The sequence below is a fragment of the Salvia splendens genome, chromosome 8 (assembly GCF_004379255.2).
Source record: "Salvia splendens isolate huo1 chromosome 8, SspV2, whole genome shotgun sequence".
Taxonomy (NCBI): Eukaryota; Viridiplantae; Streptophyta; class Magnoliopsida; order Lamiales; family Lamiaceae; genus Salvia; species Salvia splendens.
Window position 1 is genome coordinate 13,737,741 of NC_056039.1, and position 9,070 is coordinate 13,746,810.

The 9,070-nt window shown below is 42.4% G+C and overlaps 1 protein-coding gene and 1 non-coding gene across 2 annotated transcripts; one reads left to right on the plus strand and one right to left on the minus strand.

The window, feature by feature from the left end:
• Window positions 1-5,144: 5,144 nt before the first annotated feature.
• Window positions 5,145-5,251, minus strand: LOC121746310. Its single transcript, XR_006039010.1, has one exon. It is a non-coding gene; the product is annotated as a small nucleolar RNA R71 (small nucleolar RNA).
• A 608-nt stretch (window positions 5,252-5,859) lies between these two features.
• LOC121745789 lies at window positions 5,860-7,053 on the plus strand. Its single transcript, XM_042139743.1, has 2 exons — window positions 5,860-6,090; window positions 6,211-7,053. The coding sequence occupies exons 1-2, from the start codon at window positions 5,860-5,862 to the stop codon at window positions 7,051-7,053; spliced, it is 1,074 nt and encodes a 357-aa protein (XP_041995677.1).
• Window positions 7,054-9,070: the final 2,017 nt, after the last annotated feature.

Consider the following 9,070-nt stretch of genomic DNA (forward strand, 5'->3'; position numbering starts at 1 on the left):
TCCTAATGATACAGTACTAAGACGTGGTAATAGGGTCAGAACACCTAAAACATTTGGTCCTGACTACATTGCTTTTATGCTAAATGAAGAACCGACATCTATAAAAGTAGCTTTCGATGGCCCAGACGGGTTGCATTGGAAAGAAGCTGTTCAAAGCGAAATTGATTCAATTTTGCTAAACCACACGTGGGTGTTGGTTGATCTACCTGAAGGTGCGAAACCTCTGGGTTGTAAATGGGTACTTAAAAGAAAATTTAAGGCCGATGGAACAGTGGATAAGTATAAAGCCCGACTAGTAGTAAAGGGTTTTAAACAAAAGGAAGGACATGACTTCTTCGATACATACTCACCTGTAACGAGGATTACTTCCATCCGCGTGCTTCTCGCGATTGTTGCATTGCACAATCTTGAGATTCACCAAATGGACGTAAAGACTGCGTTTCTAAATGGTGAACTAGAAGATGAAATCTATATGGAACAACCTGAAGGGTTTGTAGTACCTGGACGAGAGAAAAAGGTCTGCAAACTGGTTAAATCCCTCTATGGATTGAAACAAGCGCCATTGCAATGGCACTTGAAGTTTGATAATGTGATGTTATCAAATGGGTTTAAAATCAACGAGTGTGACAAATGTGTCTACATCAAGAGCACTAATAACGGTCATGTTATAGTGTGTCTCTACGTCGATGATATGTTAATCTTGGGTAGCAACACTCAAGTAATTAACGATACAAAGGCCATGTTAAAGAGAAACTTTGACATGAAAGACATGGGTCTAGCCGATGTAATTCTTGGAATGAAGATTCTAAGAACAAATGATGGAATCATCTTAACACAATCACATTATGTTGAGAAGATATTGAATAAATTCAAAGCCTATGATGGCGCGCCGGTTAAAACTCCAATTGAACTCGACGTTCACTTGAGCAAAAACAAAGGCGAGCCCGTTGCTCAAGAAGAGTATGCACGGGTCATCGGGTGCATTATGTACTTGACTAATTGCACTCGACCTGACATTGCTTGTGCCGTGAACAAGTTAAGTCGTTACACGAGCAATCCAAGCAAAGAGCATTGGAGAGCTCTTGTGAGGGTTTTGAGATATCTAAAACATACTCAAAATCATGGGCTACTCTTCTCGAGATACCCCCCGGTACTTGAAGGGTACTGTGATGCCAATTGGATATCTGATAATAGAGACTCACTTTCGACAAGTGGATACGTCTTTACTATTGAGGGTGGTGCTGTATCGTGGAAATCCACAAAACAGACCTGTATAGCCCGATCAACAATGGAATCGGAGTTCATTGCCTTGGATAAGGCTGGTGAGGAAGCCGAGTGGCTTAAGAACTTCCTTGAAGACATTCCATGTTGGTCTAAGCCAGTGCCACCAGTGCTGATCCACTGCGATAGCCAAGCAGCTATTGGAAGGGCAAACAATGGCTTCTATAACGGTAAGTCTCGACATATACGTCGACGACATAACACCGTGAGACATTTGATCACAACAGGGGTGATTACAATTGACTATGTGAAGTCAATAGATAATCTAGCGGATCCGCTAACCAAAGGGTTAAACCGTGATCAAATGAATAAGTTGCTAGAGGGAATGGGTTTGAAATCCACAAACTAAAGAATTATCATAGTGGTAACCCAACCATGATGACTGGAGATCCCAAGAACTTGGTTCAAAGGGACAACTAAGCTATGAGAGTTCAAGAGAAACACTCAACTATATCTATTCCCTAAGAGCAATAGAGTGTTGGAGAACTTGCCTTGTGGTAATGGCTAAGTCTATGACTTTTAATGATTCTTAAGGATCTCAAAGAGATGGAGTTCTCAAAGAGACCAAGTATGGCAAGGTACTTGACTAAGAATCACCTATGTAAGTGCGAAGTGTGGTCGCTTCATAAAACGTACTTATGAATCCAAAGTGGTGTCCAAGACCGCAATGGACACAAAACGTGAGAACGGATGAGGTTGAGGTGTTTAAGCGTTAACACCATTGTCTCGGTGCACGCCGTGGGGGATTAGTTCAAAGCATCGCGCTACTAAGCCGCCTGTGTATCCGATGGTGTTGACTATGGAGGGTTCAAAGTCAACAACTACCTATCCTTATGCTTATATACCTCTCGAGGGTTGAGCTTATATCTGCATGCATATGCATTTGGCTATTTCCACTCATGAGGGGGATTGTAAAAATCATGGATTAAATATGCCCGGTCAATGGTTTTGACCAAAGAATAAATGTGACGAGACATTTAATTTTGTGAAATTAAATGATATAGCGTCGATCTACATTTTACGTAGATAAATGTAGTATATTCACTTTCTCAAATCCGATTTCCGGTGAGTGAGAAATAGTGGATTAAAGTTGGGCATAATTAGCTTTTAATTAAAGCTTGGAGCATGTGCTTAGGGAATAATTAACTAGTGTTAATTATCCCATATTGGAAGATTAATACATCTTTAATGTGTTTAAATTAAGTGACTTTATGTTACTTAATAATTATAGTGGATCAAGATGGGTGAAAAAGCCCACACGCGCGCACACGCGCGCGCCGCCGCCGCCGCCCGCCCCGCCCGAGCCCGAGCCCGAGCCCGTGCTCGTGCTCGTGCTCGTGGGCATGGGTGCGGGCCGCAAGCCTCGGGCCCGGGCCCGGGCCCGATCCCGATCCCGATCTCGATCTCGATCTTGGGCTTGGACTTGGACTTGGACTTGGATCTTGGCAATTGGTCTTTGGGTGGTCTTTGGGCTTGGGGCTTGGCCCAAAATATTCTTTTTGGACCACCGCCGAGTCAGCAATCCAAGTGGCTTGACACGTCGTCAAGCGAGGCACAGTCACGGGTGCCACGTGAGAAATCCACACGCTCCACACACGGATGGCACACTGATGTGAATCAAATTTACATTGTTATTCCCATAACTTTACATGATTTATATAGTTTGATGCTTGCAAAAGTGTGTTTTATGGTGTAGGAAGAGGAGTAAATGGTGAAACAAAGAAGGAAGCTCGGAGGGTGAAAAGCTGTGCAGAAAGCTCTCAAAAGTGTCCACCCGGCCGGGTTAATTTCATGCCAAAAAATACCACCCGGCCGGGTGATTTTCGCGAGGCTGGTGAGTCCAGAATGCTCTCAAAATTGGCCACCCGGCCGGGTTAATTTTATGCCCATTAATGTACCCGGCCGGGTAGATAAATTGCAACTGCAATTTGGCAGTTTCGTGAGCTGTTGACGGCAGTTTCTAGAAAAAAACAAAGAAAAAGAGGAGGAAAGGCGGAAAAATGAGGGGAGGAAAATTGGGAGAGAGAGTGGATGTGACATTTTTGGAAAAAGAAAAAGAAGAGGTTGACGTTGGGCAGAGGGCAATTAATTTTTGAACAAAAATTGAGGAAAAGTGGTTGACTAGGATTGTGACGAATTCAGAGAAGTTTCGACCATTATTCCGACGATCCGTCTCCATATCCCAATTCCACTCAACGAGAGCATGCTTCCTACGGTTTTTGTTGCATATTTCACCATGTTTTTAGGCTAAGCTCTCTATGTTGCTCCAAGTTGTAATCTAGGCTTGTATGGATGTTTTCGCACCATCGAATCATGTGTTTTGATACCAACAATGTTTGCTTTGATTAAACTCTACGTTTTCTTGCTAAAGATGTAGTGTTGTTAATTCCTTAACTATTGTCTCTTTAACATAGTTTAGGATTGATTGATTGTTGGTGTGCTATCGAATTAGAACTGTTCAGGGGATAAATTGATAGTGGATTAGGTAAGTAATTATAGTAGACGACGTTTGTTCCCGCGCATCCGCAGGAATTAAATGTCGTTGAAAGTTGGTTCATGGAACAAGTGTTCAGCTGACTGTGAACTATACGTCGTAGACATGTTCAGTGCACACGATTAGGTTGATAATTATAATCCCGTCGTATGTTTCATTGTAAATGGTGTAAAACAACGCAAGCTTAGAGGGCAAATTGGAGTGACTTCTTTTTCTCGTGTTAAAAATCTCATTTTAGTAGCTTAAGTTAGTTAACCATTCAAAAATCAAAACAATATCTTTATATGCTTTGTGTAGTCTTTTTAAGCGTAAGCAATCTCGCCTCCCTGTGGATCGACACTTGAAATACTACTACGATACTGTATTCTTGCATTAGTGTTGTATTATTAGAGTTAAAATAATTGAACTTGATAATCTTTATACATTGATTAAGAACTCTAAAATATCACATCAAGTTTTGGCGCCGTTGCCGGGGAGGCAATAGCTTGTTTATGCTTAAGTGTTTTAGTTTTTATTTCGTTTTGTTTGATTTTTCTTTTTGAGTTTTTTAGGTACATTGTTCGTGTTCTACGGTGTGATAGCCATCTACCACGTCCGGACTTGAAGACGAAGGAGTGTATTATTTTAGGTAATTTTTAGCTAACTCTTAGTTTAGTTTTAGGTAGTTTTGTTTGCACACTAGCACACACGTTTTATAGGACTTACCCCGAAGTTGTCGAGAGGTCTCGCTTTCGGTAATTAGGAAATATATTGTGCTTGTGCTTGGTGTATTTTCTGTTGTGTAGGTAAAATACAAAAAAAAAAGAGAAAGTCGTGAATGCACACGAGATCTCAGGGTACACCGCCTTTCGGATTACTCTGTTATCAAAGAAGGAAAGGGTCAGGAAGTTCAACCGGGTTTGAAATTCAACAGGATTCGCCGAGTCCAATCAGAGATAACCCATTATTTGAGAGTAGTGACAGTGATCTAGAAGCTGAATCAATGGCTGAGAACAATGAGATTCCACCACCCGCGGTGAGGTTTGGTGACACTCTCAGGTCGGGAGTCGACTTTCTAGGAGAATTCGCCTACGCGAATGACAACGTGAACATTCCTCCTCATTACATTAGCTTGGTGAACGGGGGAAATCTCTTCCATGGGCGAGACGATGAGGATCCAATGAGCCACCTCAACGCGTTCTACGAATTGACGAACTCTCATCGACCCCCGAATGTGGACCATCATCAGATTAAGAGGGCCTTATTCCCTTTCTCACTGAGGGATAAAGCACGGGCATGGTATGATTCTATTCCAGGATACAACATAGCCACATTCCAAGAGTTGAAGATGTTGTTCCTCCTGGAATATAACTCTCCGATGAAGATTGAGAAGTTGAGAGAGGAGATCACTACCTTCCGACAGAAATATGATGAGTCTTTTGCGGAAGCGTGGAAGAGGTTCACTGAATTGCTTAGGAAATGCCCGAGCCATGGTCTTGCTCCAGGGCATGAGCTACTCAAGTTCTACAAGGGACTCAATAATGAAGGCACGGGCTTGGTGACTGCAGGCTCTAATGGGAACTTGGACGACTTAACTCACGAGGAAGTGAGAGCCCTGTTCCAAAGGTTGGCGAACAACCAAAGGAATTGGCATAATCCGAGAAGAGCGGCCGATAAGATGGGAGATACATTTGGTGCTACAAAGGATGCGGAAAGAGTGACTGCAATTGAGGCTCAACTGGCGAACATTAGCACCCAGATGTTGTCGATGACGAAGGCAGTTAAATCCCTTCAACTGACTCCTCAACCCCAAGCTGTGACGGTGATGAGATGTGGGTTGTGCCAAGGTGGGCACCATACTGATCAGTGCCCTAGTCTTCAAGGACCACCCGTGGAGGATGTGAACTATATTGGCAACAATCGCCAAGGGTTCAATCAAGGCAACCAATACAACAATCAGCAAAATTGGAGGCCTCAACAAACGGGGATGGAATCAGGTTGGTCCTAGCAACAACTCGGGCAATCAATGGAGGAACAACACTCAACCGCCGGGTTATGAGAAGAAGACAACCGTCGAGGATCAGTTGGGGCAGATTCTCTCGTTCATGACTAAAAGTCAAAAAGAGAATGAGAATTTCAAGGAGAAGACGGTGGAAAGATTTGGTCAGCTCGAAGCTTCAATGAGGAATCTCGAGACTCAAATTGGACAGATAGCTACAGCATCCCATACGAGAATTCCTAACGCCATCCCGAGTGATACGGTGCCCAATCCTAAGGGCTATGAGCAGTGCAAGGCGGTTAAGCTAAGAAGTGGCCGCAAGTTAGGTTCGACACCAGTAATTGACGGCCAAGGTACTTCCGGCATCTCACACGCAGGGGCGGATGAGATGTTAGGCTTGCATTCCTCGCACGCAGGGGCGGACGAGGCATGTAAGGGAAGTCCCGCGTTGGTGCAGGGTGCCCAACATGGTCAAGAACAAGCTGCATCTGGCAGCAAGAAGTATGGTGAAGAATCCGATTCGAGTGGAAAAATTCGAGTAGAGAAGGATATCCGCAAAAAGATCCCGCTAAGTCCGGCAATGGACCCGCAGTGTCCATTTAATTTTCCAGATTTTATCCCGCCCCCACCTTTCCCAGTCGAGAATAAGAAGAAGGGTAGAAAAATAATTCAAGAGAAAGGACTCGATTGGATGATGAACATTATCAGGAAAGTTAATGTAGATGTGTCCCTGGTGGATTTGTTCCTACACTTTCCTAAGTTCTCCAAGTTTTTTAAGGATCTTATCGCGAAAAAGGAGAAGATACAAGACGATGGTGTGGTGATATTGAGCGCATTTTGCTCACAATTTGTGAAGGGAAAGATGCCGGCAAAGAGAAGAGACCCTGGAAGCTGTGTGATCCCATGTGAGATGGGAGATAAGAAGTTCCCAAAGTGCCTACTTGATCAAGGCTCGGGAATATCATTGATGGCTCTGAAAACCGCACGGTCAATCGGTCTAGAAGCGAGGATTGAACCAATCGACATTGACCTACAATTGGCGGATCATTCAATTGTGAAACCAAAAGGGATCATCGAGGATGTCTTGGTGAAGGTTGAGAGATTTGTACTCCCGGTTGACTTCATTGTCCTAGAGATGGAAGAGGACAAGGATATGCCTATCCTCTTTGGTAGGCCATTTTTAGCAACCGGTGATGTTGTGATAGAGACCAAGACAAATACGGTCATGTTTCGAGTAGATGGAGAGAATGTGGTGATCAAGCAAGAGAAGGCGGGGAAGCGCCTATTGGAGCCTGGATAGAAAGGGAAAAGGATGAAGGAGGTCGAGCCAACGACTATAAACAGAGGCGCTGATTGGGAGGCAACCCAAGTTTTTATTTTTTCTTTTATCTTTTGGTTTCATATGTTGGAGGTTTTGTTTGCTCAATTCTTTCCTCCAACATTTATTTTGAATTGAGTGTTCTTTTTGTGTGTTTTGTTTTTGTTTGTTGTTTGTGTAGGAGCAACATGGAGAGAGGACTCACACTGGAGCTTATGAGGAAGCACACCAACAAGGAATATACACCCACCCTCCCACCCGAATGTACTACGGATTTCATGCCAAGTTTGGGGGAGTTTTCTTTTCCCTAACTTTATATGTTCTTCTTTACTTGCATTGAGGACAATGAAGCATTCAAGTTTGGGGGGGAATTTGAACATTTTCTATGCATGATGCAAGTTTGTGGGGTGTATTCTTTGATAAATGAGTTTCTGAATCATTGTAAGCGATTGATGCATGCTTTATCTTCGGCTTTCTGATTGGGAATTTTTGCTTGATTTTACTTGATCTTTGAAGCTTAGGATGGATGGAATTTGTGCATGACTTTATTTGAAAGAGCATGTTTTGAGTGCATCCGATTTCTTGAGTTGAGGAGAGTATGAAAGTCGCATGCCTTGTGGAAATTATTTTGGATTGATTTGCTCTATTGCGTTGCGTGCTTGCATTCAAATTTGTTGATGATAAGGGAGGATAAGGCACTAGAATGAACTCCATGGCCAAATATTTACATGCCTAGTCCTAAAAATGATCCCCTAGAAGCCACCTTGAGCTTATTCCCTATTTCTTTTGTACAAACACTTAGCCTATCACTTAGCCAATTAAATAAGCCTCATTTTAGTCTCATCGAAAGACCTTGCTACTATTTGGGTGCTAAATACTAGTTTGAGCTTGGTGGTTGAATGTTGAGTGTTGGGTGGTGTATTGGAAAAGTGTAGACATTTTTAGACTTGATGTAATGTATAAGTGAAAAGAATGAAGTTCTTAGAGAAGAGAAAAAAAAAACAAACAAAAAGAAAGAAAAAGACGACCTCCAAATTTGCAAGAGTCGGGGTCTTGTTTAGAAAAAAAAAGAGAGAGAAAAGTGAAATAAAGTAGAGCTTCTATTTGTGTAATATGTAATCTTGTCTAGATTTGATCTCAAGTTTGGGGGAGTGAGAATATGGTTGTAATATTTTGTTGTTTGATTTTTGGAAGGAAGTTGTAGGAGGGAAGAATTTGGCACTCAAATGTGTAGCCTTTGAGCTCACTATCCATATTTATCCTACCTCATCCCTAGCCCCATTACAACCTTGAATTAAGACCTTGGACCTTATTGTTGATGCTTGTGGATGCTTTGTAAATAACTTGGTAGAGTTAATGAAGTTTGATTTGAAATCCGCGAGTCTATGTGGTAAGTAATGCTTGACGAGTCAATGATGACGGTTTGAGTTGTATGATCACATGTTTGGACTTACTTTGAAATGCACATTGACTTGAAGTTCTAAGTTGATAAGTGATGGTTCATGAGAGTGGGAGATCTTGATTGAAATTGTTGGGGGTTTAGACTTTGTCATTCATGTCTCTACGTGATTCATTCTTTTGAAAACTTTTGAAAAAAAAACTTTTGTGAGTTGAGTTTCAAAGTGTTGTGTTTTATATGATCTTGCTCGAGGACGAGCAAGTAAATAAGTTTGGGGGTATTTGATGTGAATCAAATTTCATTGTTATTCCCATAACTTTACATGATTTATATAGTTTGATGCTTGCAAAAGTGTGTTTTATGGTGTAGGAAGAGGAGTAAATGGTGAAACAAAGAAGGAAGCTCGGAGGGTGAAAAGCTGTGCAGAAAGCTCTCAAAAGTGTCCACCCGGCCGGGTTAATTTCATCCCAAAAAATACCACCCGGCCGGGTGATTTTCGCGAGGCTGGTGAGTCCAGAATGCTCTCAAAATTGGCCACCCGGCCGGGTTAATTTTATGCCCATTAATGTACCCGGCCGGGTAGATAAATTGCAACTGCAA

What these genes read in the sequence shown, in the direction of transcription:
- LOC121745789 (XM_042139743.1), top strand. Translation starts at nt 5,860, where the DNA reads ATGACTAAAAGTCAAAAAGAGAATGAGAATTTCAAGGAGAAGACGGTG. An exon ending in GCAAGTTAGGTTCGACACCA is followed by an intron (nt 6,091 to 6,210) that starts GTAATTGACGGC and finishes GCGTTGGTGCAG; the next exon opens with GGTGCCCAACATGGTCAAGA.